This window comes from Elephantulus edwardii, unplaced genomic scaffold, assembly GCF_000299155.1.
Source record: "Elephantulus edwardii isolate Elephantulus edwardi_28Jun2011 unplaced genomic scaffold, EleEdw1.0 scaffold00155, whole genome shotgun sequence".
NCBI lineage: Eukaryota > Metazoa > Chordata > Mammalia > Macroscelidea > Macroscelididae > Elephantulus > Elephantulus edwardii.
In genome coordinates, this window is record NW_006399905.1 from 7,614,513 (window position 1) to 7,630,495 (window position 15,983).

The window sequence follows — 15,983 nt, forward strand, 5'->3', positions numbered from 1 at the left end:
CTTTCATCACCATAGGCTCTTGCTCATATGTTGTTTCATGAAATTCTTCTGTGTCTTCCAATTCCTTTCGATACAGTGACTCAGCATATTCCTTCCATCTTCTTTTTTTTTACTTCCATCTTCTTTTAATACTTCCGGGATCATTTAACATTCTGCCGAAAGCATCCTTGAGTATAGCAACTCAAGGTTTGAATTCCCTAATTTTAGGCTATGCAATATTCCCTTGTTTGTGACAGATCCTGTACAAGCACAATTAAGTGTTCTGGAATTCCCATTATTCACAAAGTTAACAACTTGTTATGATCTACACAGTCAAATTCCTTTGCCTGGTCAATTAAACACAGGTGAACCTTTTATTTAGTCTCTGCTTTTAGCCAAGATCTATCTGGCATCAACTATGATACCCCTCCTTCCACACCTTCTTCTGAATGTGGCTTGACTTTCTGGAAGTTCTCCATTACACTGCCGTACACTGTTCCAACAGTTTTCTAAAAATTACCTAATTTGCTGTGTACTTTCGGGTAGGTCTTTCAACTCTAAAGTTATGGGGAGTGTGTGTAGATTTACTGTGTTACGTACCATCGGGATGGAACTGACCCACAGCCAACCCTCCAGCGGGTTTTCAGACACAGTAGATTGCATAGAAGGAGATTACCCAACTTTCTCCCACAATTCCTTTCAACGAAGCCACCAGTATTCCAAGTGTAGGCTTGTTGTTGTGTGCCATTGAGTCAGAACCAACCCATGGCTGACCCTCAAGAGGCTTTTCAGAGGCAGTTTAATCACATTAGAGGAGACTGCCTGTCTTTCTCCCGTGGAGCAGCTGATGGATTTGAACCACATGCCTTCAGGATTGCAGCACAGTTTCTTATCACTAGGCCACCAGAGCCCCTCTTTGGCACCCTCTGGCAGTCATGGAGTTGTACCATGCAATGCTCATATCAAGGGAGCAAGATTAGATGGCATTGCTGACTGACAGCTGCCCACATCATGGGATGTGCAGGGACATTTGGATGAATTCTCATTTCCCCAGACTGTTTTCAGGCAAGAAAGAGCTGAGCACAGTGCAGGTTTCAGGGCTGGTGATTTATGCTTGGTGCTGAATCTTCTCAAGGGCAGTCTTTGTTCACAGATGACCCATGAGACTGGCTGGCATGTTCCCTCAGTGACCCCAGGGTCTCAGCTCTTCCTCTCTCCATTCACAAATGTCAGACCAGCACGGCAGCTTGGAGGCTCTCCCTGCCTGCTTTTGCTCCCCCAGCTAGATCTTTGCCATGATAAGTCTCTTCTCAATCCAATCTCATTTTTGCATCGTGTTTCAGAGGAACTAAACCACAGAGCAGCCTAAGGCCACAGAGCCAAAAAGTGAAGGTTCAAAGCTAGCTCTTTCGACCCTGAGCGATTCTGTCTCTGTAGACAAGTCACAAAGGAATTTTTGGTATCTTTTCACTTATGTCTCTTTCAAATCACTTGGATATGCCAAGTTGTTCCTCTGACAAATCTCTACTCATTCCTTCTCCCTCTAAAAGGATGTAGCTTCTAACACACACACAGAAAATAAAATTCTCTAAAACGGATCTATTTGGCACTGAGTCTGTCTAAAGGACGATTTTCCTTTGACTGTTAAAATGCAAGACAAGAAAGGTGATTTATCAAAGGAAGAAACAGCAGCTTTGGGAAGACATCTCAGCATTATTTTTAGAGCATCGTCAATTCTCAACCAGAGCTGATTGTTCCAGCCGCTGTCACATTTGTGTTCCAACAATGGGGGTGGGTGGAGAGCATGCTGCCAGCGATCATGCAACGTGAGTTTTTCTGACTAACACTTAACAAAAATGACAGTGCCCCCTTCACTGGCAGCAGGTGGCTAGGGTCACGCAGGCTAGCCTTCCCTAGAAGGACGGCAGGGTCAAGCTCTGAGCAGGTGTTGGCTCAATGTGATGAAATCCTACCTGGGTGTCAGAAACTCCTGGGGAAGGGCGAACAGCAAATGGCTGGTGGGACTTTCCCCAAACCGAAGGGCTCCGTAACTGGCCTTGGCCAAGGCAGGTGGCTGGCAGGTCTGTGCATCTCTCCACATCTCCCAGCTCCTCAGGGAAGCCACTGGCATGTCCTGCAGTGGCTGCGTGAGAGAAAAGAAAAACACGAGGACAGCCAGTTAGCAGGGAAATAGTGTAGCATGCCTGTCTCATTATCTGTCTTGCACGGTTCTCATTCTTCATGCAAAGAGATGGACTCAGTAGAGAAGACCAGGAACATGGTACCCTGGCAGATGTTCTTACTGAGGACCCTTGGCAGGGGCAGAGCAGAATCTGAGGGCACTCGTCAGCCCCCTAAGCCCTCCCAGTGCCCATCAATGTCTAATTATGGATTCAACTTGGGAGCATCTTGACCTCAACACGTCAACTCTACTCATTGCTGTTGAGTCATAGCTGACCCCCCAGAAGGTTTTTAGAGGCTGTAAATCACATCAGAGGAGACAATCCATCTTTCTCCCTTGCAGCAGCTGGTAGATTCGAACTGTTTGCCATTGGGTTGGCAGTGTACCTGCCTACCCACTAAGCCACCTGAGCTCCCTTTCTTGACACTGTTATTACTGTGTATCACTGAGCTGGAAGTGACTTCGAGCTGAAGAGAGTGACTGTCTTTCTCCCGTGGAGCAGCTGGTGGATTTGAGCTGGATGCCTTTGGGTTGACAAAGCACTCCTTCGCACCAATCCTCTTACCATTGGTTGTTGTTACGTACCATTGAGTTGAGTATGACTCACAGCAACTCCATGAACAACAGATCATAATCTTGTCCTTTCCTGTATCCTCCTCAACATCTCTGACATATTGAGCCCATTGTTACAGTCACTTTTTAATAGGAAGGTCTATATCCTTATCTTAACATAGTTGTTTGGTATGTACCATTAAGTTGGAACTGACCCATAGCTGACCCTCCAGTGGGTTTTCAGAGGCAGTTAATCGCAAGGGAGGAGATTGCCTATCCTTTTCTCACTGAGTGGTTGGTAGATTTGAACCATGTGCCTTTGGGATTGCAGCACAGTTTCTTACCACTAGACCACCAGAGTGCCCTTAACACTGTTGTTGCTGTTGTTAAGTGCCGTCAAGTCACAGGAGACTCATAGTGACCCTATGAAGGAGAGTCCTTGACACTTGGGTGCCTTTCATCCTTTCTCCAGGTTCATAGGGTTTCCAGAGGCAAGCTATTATGGAAGTGGATGCAACTCCTCATTCCAAGCTTGTTTTAATCGGGGAGTTCCACCCCACTCTCTGTCCGCATTGGGTGTTGTTGTTGTTGTTATGTGTTGTCAAGTCGCTTGCGACTCATAGCGACCCTATGTACAGCAGTTCTAAACTCTGCTCTGTCCTGTGCCAGCCATTAAGGCATTTGACACATCAGTGTCACAGTGGCCCTTAACACTGTTGTTGTTGTTGTTATGTGCTGTCGAATCGCCTGCGACTCATAGCGACCCTATGTACAACAGCCCTAAACTCCGCTCTGTCCTGTGCCAATAGCACTGTCTCCAACACTCCCATCTCAATTATCCCAATCACTGAATCAATCCACCTCATAGAGGGCCTTCCTCTCCTGCGCTGTCCCTCTACCCTCCCAAGCATGATGTCCCTCTCCAAGGACCGGTCTCTCCTCACAACATGTCCAGAGTATGTTAGACGGAGCCTCAGAATCCTTGCCTCCAAGGAGCCACCCGGTTTAACCCTTTCCAGGACAAATCTGTTTGTTTTCCTAGCAGTCCATGGTATTCTCAATACTCTTCTCCAGCACCACACCTCAAAGGCATCAATACTTTGAGCTGTGGTGCCCTTAACACTAGGAGGGTATAAATCAGTATTAAAATGGAGAGTGGGTTATTTTCTTGGGGAAACAAAGTTTATGGGAATCTAATACACCCTTTAATGCACCTTCTTTGGGGAGGATGTAGTTGTTCTCATTGTACACAATCCTAGTCTTTTTACTGAAAGCTGCTGAATGTGGAACCAGCAAACAGCCAGAGCCCGGTCCCACCACAGAGCATCCAAACACTATGCTGTGTCCTTGGAAGGTCCAGCATTTGACAAGCAGCACCAAGACATACACAGCCAGCCAGGGGGACCAGGACACCAACCCTTCCCTTTTGCCCACCCCTATGACCTCTGAGCACACTGACCCTCACTCAGTTCCCCCACTCCAGCCCTACTTATGAAATAGTGCACATCAGAGGCTGGAGGAAGAGAGTAGGAAACAAAACTGGGGCAAACCACAGCTCTTCTTTGCTCCTCTGTGTTGACTGAAGCACATACCTCCGTCCTGTCCTAGCTGATGTTTTAACAGGACTGAGTTATGCAGAAAAACCCAACGATGAAAAATGTCAAATATGACTTACAACTATTGGAAGAAATGAAGATTGCAAATCCCTTCTCCTTGTCCCTGCTACAGACTGGATTTTGAAAAAGGGTGTGTGCTTCTATCACCTGCCAGTCTCCAACTCTTTGGGGACTTTTATTAGGCAAAGTAAAACGTAGCAATTTGTCTTGCAAGGGATTGGTTTCAAAGCAAATACATGACCTAGCCCTGGCCAATGTGCCTCAAGGCTTTCTGATAACTGTTTACCTACAAGGAGAAAAAAGTAAGACACTGATAGAATTAATGCTTCTTCTACTGGATGTTACCCAGTGAAGATATGTTATCCAGAAAAAAGTGGGCCAAGAAACTGTGTGACAATAGTCTCTATACTGATGTATCAGGCTTTGAGCTTGACCTACCCTCAACTGTTCAGTACGTGAGATAATAGATTAGTGGTGAGATTATAGGTTCTCTTTATTGATTATTTCAAGGCAGAGTTCCTGCATCCTGTGGCTGAAGACTTTCCCAAAAGATTCAGATTCCTTCAATATCTGATGTTTCTCAACTCAATTCTGGATGAGATGCTTAGATCACACACACATTATTATTTAAAAATACTCTATATTGCACTATAGCCTTCAATATGGATTGCATTTGAATACCGAGAAAACAAAAATCCTCACCACCAGGCTAATAGGTAGCATCACAATAGATGGGGAAAAGATTGAAGTTGTCAGTTATTTTGTCACAATCAACATCTTGGTACCAGCAGTAAAGAAATCAAAAGACGAATTACACTGGGAAAATCTGCTGGCAGGGACCTCTCCAGAGAACTAAAGAGCAACTGTGTCAGTTTAAAGACTAAGGGGTGCCTGACCCAAGCCAAAATTTTTCATTTACTTGCTATGCATCTGAAAGTTGGACAATGACTAAGGATTACAGAAGAATTGATGCCTTTAAGTGGAGGTGTTGAATAAGAGTATTGAATATGCCATGTACTGCCAAGAGAACAAACAATTTGTTCTGTCCTGCAGAAAAGTGAGACTGGGGTGCTCCATGGAGGTAAGGATACTGAAATTTCCTCTCACATACATTGGACATGTCATCAAGAGGGGCCAGTCCTTGGAGAAGGGCCTCACACTTAGAAAGGTGGAAGGTCAGTGCAAGAGAGAATGACCTTCAATGAATGGATTGACACAGTGACTGTAAAAATGGGCTCAAGCGTGTTGGAGATGGTGAGGATAGAACATAATAGGACAGGGTTCAGAGCTTTAAGTTGTAGTCAATTCAACAGCATATAACAACAAGGTTTGCACTTGGCTGAGTGCAGCTGTTCAATTTAACCTACTAGAATATGACATGAATGATTTAAATTCACACCTTGATCCACCCAAAAGGAAAACTCATCCCAGATCTTCCTGCTATGACTCACACCAGTGGCCTCACTCCCTGGCTCACACATTCTTGCTTGTGTGTCGGCAGCAGTAAAATGAAGAGGAACAGGTTTGATAGATACCTTTTGCCACCTCTGTCATTCTGTTAAGTGACACCACCCTCTTTCAAGCCACTCAATCCCCAAATCTTGGCCATCATTGACACCTTCATCCCTTACCCCACTCATGTACTCTCTACATGCATTGTCGATCTCACTGATGTCATTTCTGGTCACTCCCTCCTTTTCACCCCAACATCTCTGTGCTGGAAATCAGGGTCCTGACTCCTGCCCAGACCATGCAGCAGTTCACTATTTTGACTCCCCATCTCTAGAACTTTCCTACTTCAGACTACCTCTCAGGCATGTCAGTTTAATAATCTTCATACTTAACTGAAAGTACATCTTTCAGTTACTATGCATTTAGCTAGAGAAATATGCCCCAATTACATAAGGCCATTTAAGGCTTACATGAACTGGCACTGGCATGCGACTCTACCTCCTACAATGCTCCTTCTTCTACTCTGTATGCAACCAATCACATTTATCACCACCTGCAAAGCTTTCCAAACCCATAGGAGCCCCTGGGGAGCAGATCCTTCAGAATTCTATAGCCTCAAGTTTGAATCCAAACTCTACCACTTCTTGATTGGGAGCTCTTGGACAAATCTCAAATTTCAGTTTGAAACTCAGCATCTTGACTTCTAAAGTCAGCGATGTATTCAGCTCTCAGGGTGTGGTGAGAACGGAAAGATGTCACATGAAAACCCAGGAGGATCAGAGAGCACGCATGCAAAGTGTCTTGCACCTGTGAGTCCCACCCACATCCTGCCTCGCAGCTCTGTGCCTCTGCTTACTCAACTCCAGGAGACACTGTCTCAACTCTGCCCACCTTCCAGACTCAGCCTACTAGAAGCCCCCTGCTATCCAGGGCACCAGGATAATCCCTGCTAGCCCCTTCTCCTGGATGCTATATGTTTTCCATGTCATTCTTTGCCTGTCTAATAATCACAGCTATGCATACTCATGGTGTGTCGACCACTTTTTAAGTGCTATGTGCTTATACTTCATTTAACCCTTACAATCATGCTATATTAGTATTATTTTTCTTCATTAACTAGAGGAAAAGGCCCATCGGTCAAGTCCTAATTCAAGGTCACATGCTAAATTTGGGCTCCTATCCTCCACAAATATGAGACAGTAAATTTGTATTCTCTAAAGATATTGACTGAGGAGACTTTTGCTACAGCAGCCCTAAGACACTGAGACAACTACACCCCTCCAGAACCAGACCAAACTCTCCACTATCAAGCTGACTCCAACATACAGTGACCTGAGTCTCGTACCTGAAAGTCCCACCCACAACCATAAAGGTTTCTGAGGCTGCACATCTTTATGAGACAAGACTGCTCATCTTTCTCTTGCAGTATGACTGGTGGATTTGAACCCCAAGCCTTTCCGTTAGCAGCCTAACACATTACACAACTACATCAGCTGGACTCCTTGTCACACACCTAGTAAGTAGCAAAGCCTGTTCCAAACCCAGGAATTCTCACCTCTGAACTCAGTTCTTCACTGTTATGTTATCTCCTTCTCTATTATTGGCCTTTTGGAATTAGCATTATGTCTCATTTTACCTAAACAATTTTACCCTGTATCAATAGCTTCCATTCCACCCTAGCTCTAGAGACCCTACAGAGATACCTGATAACCTTAGTGTTATCTACCTGGTCATCCTAAAGGCGACTCGTTGCTCAATATGGCACAGCTGACTCAAGCTCTTCCCTCCAAAGGCCTGTCCTTCTCCCGTTTCCATGACAGTAACTCTTGCCTCTCCCTTGCCTCACACATTCAAGTATCAGATTCTTGTCTGTTCTGGCTCTGAATAGCTCTTGCATCCATTTCCTTCTCCCACCCCCAAGTCTCACTGTGCTGACTTAGCCTCCCAGGAAGGTGCAGCCTTACCATGGAAGAATGAATTTATGACTTCCTCCCTGATGGGACAATTCTAAAGGTGCTCTACCATCACAGCAAAATGACAACCCTTTGAAATGCAGAAAGCATCTTTCTTCTCAATGGAATCACACATTTCTTAATAGGTTTCATATGTTTGAAATTCCCCAGGTCACCGTGGACCAGGAAAGTCCTGGAAGACAAGCAGCACGGGCTGATGCGAAGCAGAAAGTGTGTTCACCAGAAGCTCCCTGCATCTAAGGGGAGATGGGCACTGGGTCTGGTCACCTGGCCTTGAATCCCAACTCCACCTCCACTTGTTCAGGGCAAACTGCCTGCTTTCTAAATGGCAGCCTCTTTTCCTAGACGATGTGGCAAGTACTCACCAGGTTAATTGAAGATTTGTAAGAAAATCCACTTAAGGAGCTTAGTGCAGCGTCTGTTAGCTGGTGGGTGCTGGATGCTCTCCATTAATCACATTAATTCTAACTTCGGACTGGGGAGGTCACATTGCTCACGGCAGGCAGAGCCAGGAGCTCCTTTAAGTCCTAACCCTACACTCTGCTCCTAGATCTTTGAATCCTATCCCTGGGCTCAATTCACCAGGATGTTTTCACTCCTCAAACCAAGGAACCAATGAATTAACATTTCTTTGTCAGTTTCTCTTAATATTGGATGTGGCTACTACCTGGGAGCTTTCCAGACCATTGATTCCTGGGCCCACCCCAAGACTGTGATTTCATTGAGTGGATGCAGCCTGAGCCCTGGGCTGGTCCATGCTCCCAGGTCTCTCTCCTGTGCAGCTGAGGCTGAGAGACCCAGGTCCAAACAAGGACCATTTGTCAGAAAAGCTACATTACGGCAGAGGAAAGGTCTAGAGAAAACTATTTAACCTACTAGAAGCACAGTTCAAGTGTTAAAATAACAAGCCATTCTCCACATAATGAAAAACTGAAGTCAATTTATGTTCTAAGACTGCAGAAATTATCAACTTTTCATCAAGTTCTAAAATGAAAGCAGGACAGAGAAGCCCTTGGAACATATTGGTGTCATGCAACCGTTGATGACCCACTGGCCTCACTTCTTGGAGCACCAAGCCCAATCAGATCAGGTGATCCACACGGCTTCTGTCCTAACATGTCTCACCAGGCAGGCTATGAGCAGCCTCAAGAGGGGAAGAGTGGAAGCTGGAATAAGGGACTGACACTTACCAGGCTGAGCCTCAAGGTCTTGGGTTTGCGGAACTTGGTCGAACCACTAAGCAACATTAGAAAAGGTGGTGTGTTTAAGCTGCAGCCTCCGACGGACACGTCTCTCTTGGAAGTAGTGTTGATCAAATCTAGAACCTCGGGGCCCTGTGATAATCTGAAACAAGGATGGAATGTAAGTGGTTGCCAAGCCCACGGATGAAGACACCCCCCCTGGCAGCGAGAGCGCACTTCAAAACCATGCTCTTACCGTCATAGAGGTAAACTCCGTCTCCTACCCGGACAGTCCACCTGAGGATATACCCCACTAGCAGAGCCCCAAGAACACCTAGCTTGCTATTTGCTGACAGAGCCTCCAGAAACTTCTATGGACTTAACCATCCAGGGTCATCCAAGGGCAGAACACCACGGCTCTCTCTTGGGAATTAACATCTTTGCTTTGACTGTCTCATTGCCATCAAGTCAGAACCAACTTGTAGCCGACCCTCTAGCAGGTCTTTGGAGGTTGTAAACTGCATGGAGGGAGATTGTCCATATATCTCCCTGGGGGACGCTGGTGGATCAAACTTCCAGGGACATGACTCCTTCGGGTTAGCAGCACAACTCCTCACAGATGTCACCACCAGAGGTCTCTGAGCATCATACAGAAATATGAAAATGAAGTATTCGAAGACAAGGGCACCAGATGAGAACACAGGATTACACTAACTCTCAGAAGAGAGTTGATGGGGTGATTCATTTTACTATCTTTGAGTAAGAATCCCTCAAAGATGGGGAAAATGAAGTTTTGCTGTATCTCATGTTGTCATTGATTAAAAGTTAAAGACTATACTCTTCAGTATGGATTGTACCTCAACATAAAGCAAGGATAAACCTCAAAGCCTCACAACTGGACCAGAAAGCCAACATCAAGATGAATGGAGAAAAGACTGAAGTTGTCAACAACTTCATTTTACTCGGATCCACAATCTCCAATGACCATCCAGATAAGAAATCAAAACATGTATTGCATTAGGGAAATCTGCTGTCAAGGACCTCTTTAAAGTGAGAGAGTGCAAGGATGTCACTTTGAGCATCAAAGGGCACCTGACTCAAGTCATGGTATGTACTGTTTGTGCATGTCAGAGTTGGACCACTGAACAAGGAAGACCGAAGAACTGAAGATTTTGAATTGTGATGTTGGCAAATACTACTGAATATACGTAGGGCTGTCAAAAAAGAGCAAACACATCTGTTTTGGAAGAGAATGTTCCTTAGAAACAAGGATACTAAGACTTGGTCTCACATACTTTGGACATGTTATCTGGAGGGGTCAGTCCTTAGAGAAATATATCTTGACTGGTAAAAATAATGAGTGAGGGGGAAAAGAGGAAGACCTGCAGAGGCTGGGAGGAAAGTACAAGATCAGACACTGTTTCGTTTTCTTGTGTATAGGGTCTCTGTGAGATGGGGTCAACTTGATGGCACCTACTAATAATAATAATATGATTGTTATTAAAGGTTTTCAGGAGTGCAAAGTTGGTACCAATTCCTCTACCCATCTTCTCCATAACTCCCACTTTATGCTACAATTAGGAGGCAGATGTTCATGACTGATGCTCCATCAACCAGGAGAGGTATGAGAACTCGGAGCCTCACAGTGGTTCAGAGGGATGGTGTACTGACAGAGGGAGGGACAGCAGCCTTTATGGCAGCATGAGGCCAGTTAAGGGTCTTCAGTCTCAAGGAAGATTTTGTCTCTTCTATATATCCAATTATTTATATTAAAATAAGAGAAAAATCTGGATTAGTTTTTATTAAGCAGCATTAGTATGAGCACTTAAGACCTAGATGGATGGATGCACCAAGGTCTGCCTGGTAAAGGTCATGCTCAACACTACGGTGATTTGGTTTCCTAGAACTGCTTTAGGCATGTGAATCCTTTGGCCTTGAAAATTGTGGGGAACAGATGAATTCTAATTGCACAGTTTTGATTAAAACAAAAGAAAATTTCTGTTTGAATATTTTTAAGGGTTACAGTCAGAAAGTTAATTTTAATTGAGCCCTTTTCAAGGTTGTATACCACAGCTGCTCATCTTAAAGAAACCCAAAAGTCTTTTCCTACATCTGTTTTGTTGTTGTTGTTTTTGGGTTTTTTTTGGGTTTTTTATTATTAAATTACTTTTAATGAACATTTACAGAGATTTGGGGTTTTTAAAATGTGTGTGCCTTGTCAAAGAAGCCATCTTGCAAGTTGATGATATGAAAGCTGATCTTAGCACATTTACAAATCTGACTCTCATAAGTTGCCCAATCAGCTCCCCTCCCCACTGACAGGGCCATTCTCCTTGAACCCTCTTAAGTTTCAGAAACCCTCACAGAAAGTATCACTTACCTCTGGACAAAAATATTTGTTATGCAACCCTCAAAATCACTCCCACCCAGACGTGTGGACTGCTGGGAATTTAAAAATCCCTGTAGCCGCAGGTTAGTTTTCAGAGGCTTGTCATCCACCAGGAGCTGGAGTCTGAAAGAACATGGAAACAAAGGAAAGATGAGAAGAACTGCTAGAAAAAATTGCCTTCAGCTAGTCAGCTTTCTGTAGCTAAGTTATACTGAAAGGTGTTTACCTAACCTAATTACTTAAACTGGACTTGATCTTAAGACTATTTCATCATTTTCATAAATTTCCTTTTTGGCACATCAAATTTTTAGTCAAACATTTTACACAGAAAGTGCATATGTCTAAAATACATATCTCTTTATGATCCCAGCTATAAGAAATGTCTAAAATAAAGGGATGCATAGAGACAGAAGATTAGTAGTAGTTATCAGGAGCTGTGGACAAGTTTCTTTTTGGGGTGCCAAAAAGCTTTTGAATTGTGATGATATTGCACATAACAGTGGTAGTTAATGTCACAAAATGGCATGGGTTTTTTGTTGTTGTTGTTGTTATATATCTTTTAAACTCATTATTGTCGAGTGAGAATTCGAGATAGATGTCGAGTCAAATCTTCTAGTGGGTTTCCAAGGCTTGGGGAGAGATTGCCCATCTTTCTCCCTCAAAGTCACTGGTGGATTTCAACCTGCAGGGAGGCGCACAGCCTTTGGTTTAGCAGTGCAACACTTTACGGATGAGGCCACCAGAGCTCCCTGTATGTTTTACCACAATGAAAAAAAGTTTTAAAGGGTACAGTTCAATGTATTTTCACCATGTAAATACACCAACATAACCAGCATCCACCAAATAAACAGAGCATGCCCAGAAAGCTCAGAGTTCCTTATGGCCCTTTCAGTTACTATTATCCTGGATTTTGACAGAACAGATTTGTTTTCTCTGTGTTTGAGTATTATAAATGAAAACACAACATATAAGCCCTTTATATGCAACTTCATTCACTACCTATTTTGGTGTGAGTCTCATCAGTTTCCTTGTATTTGGCTGTTGATCATTCATAATCATGGCCATGTGCCATTCCAACTTTAATATATCATAATTTCCTTAGCCATCCAATTGTAGACATGTTATTTTTAATGCGGAAATTATACAGAACCAGGAAGGAGGACAAAACTTACTAACAAAGTAGTGACAGAATCAAGAACAAGTAATTTGCAAAAAGAGAACCATGAATCCTTTCCAATGAGATGAAGTAGCATTTTTACAACTCTCACAGAAATATTTCCCACTTACCCAGAATTGTCATTTATCACAGATACGTAATGCAGCAGGCCGTCCATATATGTCTTTGGAGATCTAAAGACAGGATTTCTGCTGTCCGGGGTGCTGAGTTCAATGTGACCTTCTTCCAGAGTGATCTGCAGTCTGTTGGGCTGAAATAATCATTGAATCTACTCATCAACACCATTTATTTGCACTTAAGGACAATGTATGCATCAATATTAAATGCATGATCAAAACCATATATAAAGATGGTTAAGATATTTTGACCCAAAAGTCTTAATTTCACCACTTTGATCTAAACATGTTTTTTAAGAACATTTCTACTGTGTTTATGAATTTTAAAATTCCATGTGAATTACTTCAGCACAGATAAATTACTCAAAATTTTCTAAATTTCTTAGACTGACATGCATGAAACCAATGTAATATATTAATCCTTGACATTGGTGGTGATGTTGTATTAAACCACTTCCCATTTAAACTTTATGGAACTGGATTTAGTTTCATTAAGATAAATCCTTTTCTGAATTTCTTTTCCAATGAAAACTTGATTCATCAATTATTTATCATGTAAAATCAGAACAATGAAATCTCCTCAGTCTTATGAGTTTTATTGTGTGGTCATCATTCCTAGGAAGTTCAGGTTTGTACAACTGTAGATATATATTTTGGTGAGAAAATTTCATCCTTTCTACCAAATTGGCCATATTTACATTGAGAGAGCTACGTTGGCCTAGCGGACAGAAAGTTACACTTTCTGAGTGATTTTAATCTGTGGTCCTCAGAACTGGTTCAAATTGTTTTTTGTTTTTTGTTTGTTTGTTTGTTTGTTTTGTTTTGTTTTGTTTTTTTGTCAAACAGTCTTCTAGGTGGTTTAGCACTGGTCTGTGCATTGCTGTATAGAGGTAACTCGTTGCTGTGATGCTGAACACTGTGACATTGATGTTGCAAATGTGATAATGGTTCCCCATGGTGGACAGTGTTTGGTGGAACTTCCTGATTAAAACAAGCTTGGAAGCAGGAGTGGCATTCACTTCCGAAATGGCTTGCCTCCAGAAACTATACGAACAGTGCTCAGGCCTTTTGTTCATAGGGTTGCTATGAGTTGTCTATGACTTGACAGCACACAACAACAACAACAGCAAGAACATTGACTGGATAAAAGAATACTGATTTATACATGTTTCCTAACTAATTCATTATAAAATTGAAGACAATGTCCCTATGATTTTTGTAAGATTTTTCCATTGTTTAGAGTTGACTTATTCTATTGATTATTTTGTGTCTCTTGTACTAAGATTCCCTGTCGTTGGCTAAGGAAACCAATGGTGAGCATCAAAAGGCCTAAGTCGAAACATTCTGCTTTGATGAACAAGTCTCCTCCCAGTCTCAGTGCTGGTATGTGCAAAAGGACACGACAAAGACAGAAGAGAAAGGAAAACACCAAAATGAAGGTCAGAAAAGAGTCTGGAAATTGCACCAGAGCATCAAGAAGCCAAAAGATATAAGATATGAAGCAGTAAAAGAGATGAACAGAAGATTCTGAAAATTTTGCAAATACAAAGCAAAATATTACAATGAAATTGGAAAGAGCTGGAGTTGGAGAATAAAAAGAAAGAACTGCTCAGTGTTTTTCCATCTGAAAGAACTGAAAAGACAAACTCAAGTCTCAAGTTGCAACGTAGAGAGATTCTAAGGGCAAAATCTTGAATGACCCAGGAAGCATCAAAAGAAGATAGAGAGATTGCACAGAATTACTGCACCAGAGAGAATTGGCTGACACGGAAATATTTCAGGGAGTACCACATGATCAAGAACCAGTGGTAATGAGGGAACATGTTCAGCGGCACTGAAGGCATTGGTAAAAAAATAAGGCCCCAGCAATTAATAGGTTACAAAATGACATGTTTCAATTAACACATGCAGCCCTGGAAGTGTTCATCAGGCTGTGTCAGAAAATTAACTACCCGACCAACTGACTGGAGGAGATCACTGTTTGTTATAATTCCCAAGAAAGGTGGTTCAGTTATTGTTATGTGCTGTCAAGTTGCCTGTGACTCATAGAGACCTATGTACAAGAGCCCTAAACCCTGCTCTATCCTGTGCCAATCTTATTGTCTCCGACACAACCACCCCCATTACCCCAGTCACTGAATCAATCCATCTCATCAAGGGTCTTCCTCTCTTGTGCTGTCCCTCCACCTTCCCAAGCATGATGTCCTTCTCCAAGGACTGTGATTCAGTAGAACATGGAAATTACCAAACAATATAACTAATATCACATGCAAGCAAAATGTTGCTTAAGATCATCCAAAAATGGCTAGAACAGTACATTGACAGAGAATTGCCAGAAGTTCAAGATGCATTTAGGAGAGGCTGTGGCACCGGGAAGCCACTGCTGAGGACAAGTGAGAAGAGGTATCCCTACATACTACATAGTCACATAGTTAAATACCATCTCTCCTAACAAACAGTAGATGTCTGCTAGTCATTAGATGTCTAATCTGGAAGAAATAAATCTAAGAAGCATAGCTCTCTACTTCTACTTTAAAACTTCATTCATTCCACAAGGAGATCTTCAAGTATTGCTTGAGGTCTATGCTTACACAAATCACCCTCTTAAATTGTAAAGAGTATATCTTTGCTTAAAAGAATTTCTGTAGCTTCCCCAACTCCCACGTAAATATTGTCCAATTAACTGCTGCCAAGGGGGCAAAAAGGAAATTTGAACATCTTTTATATAATAAAAAAAATAATAATGGGATCCACTCTAATTTTTTCCTTGGATCTAACACCTCAACTACATTATTATTTCTACATTATTATTTACATTAGTTATAATTCTCTTTAGTGCTTCCTTATAAAGTATAACTAAAAAGAATGAAAATCAGTCAACAAATACACACAAGTTTACTTCTTGTATTATACTTGTAGTTGTTGTGTACCGTAGAATCGGAACCAACCCATAGCTGACCCTCTGGAGGGTTTTCAGAGGCAGTTAATTACACAGGAGGAGATTGCCCATCCTGCTCCCATGGAGCAGCTCGTGGCCTTGAACCGTGTGCCTTTGGGATTGCAGAGCAGCTTCTTGCTATCAAGCTGAAGCTACCTCATAATGACTCTCTTTTGCTGAAGCTGTAAATCTTAAGAGAATGCGCCTCATCCTTTCTCCCCGTGGATTTGAATGGCTGCCTTTTGCTTAGCAGCCCGGCATATGACCTGTGTGCCATCAAGTCAGAAACTGGCTCACAGCTGACTCTACAGTGGTTTTTCAGAGGTTGAAAATTGCACAAAAGGAGATTGCCCATCTTTCTCCTGTGTACCAGCTGGTGGATTTTAACTGCCTGCATTTGGGTTGGCAGAGCAACTCCTTATCCCCTA

The 15,983-nt window shown here is 42.7% G+C and overlaps 1 protein-coding gene across 1 annotated transcript in view; it reads right to left on the reverse strand.

Annotated features, from left to right (window-relative positions):
• The window catches only part of LAMA3 (laminin, alpha 3), a 383,386-nt gene that overhangs the window by 16,279 nt on the left and 351,124 nt on the right, over nt 1–15,983 (reverse strand). The window contains 4 exon segments of the mRNA XM_006895048.1: nt 1,953–2,122; nt 8,945–9,098; nt 11,316–11,447; nt 12,612–12,751. Coding sequence (XP_006895110.1) covers nt 1,953–2,122; nt 8,945–9,098; nt 11,316–11,447; nt 12,612–12,751 — 596 coding nt within the window.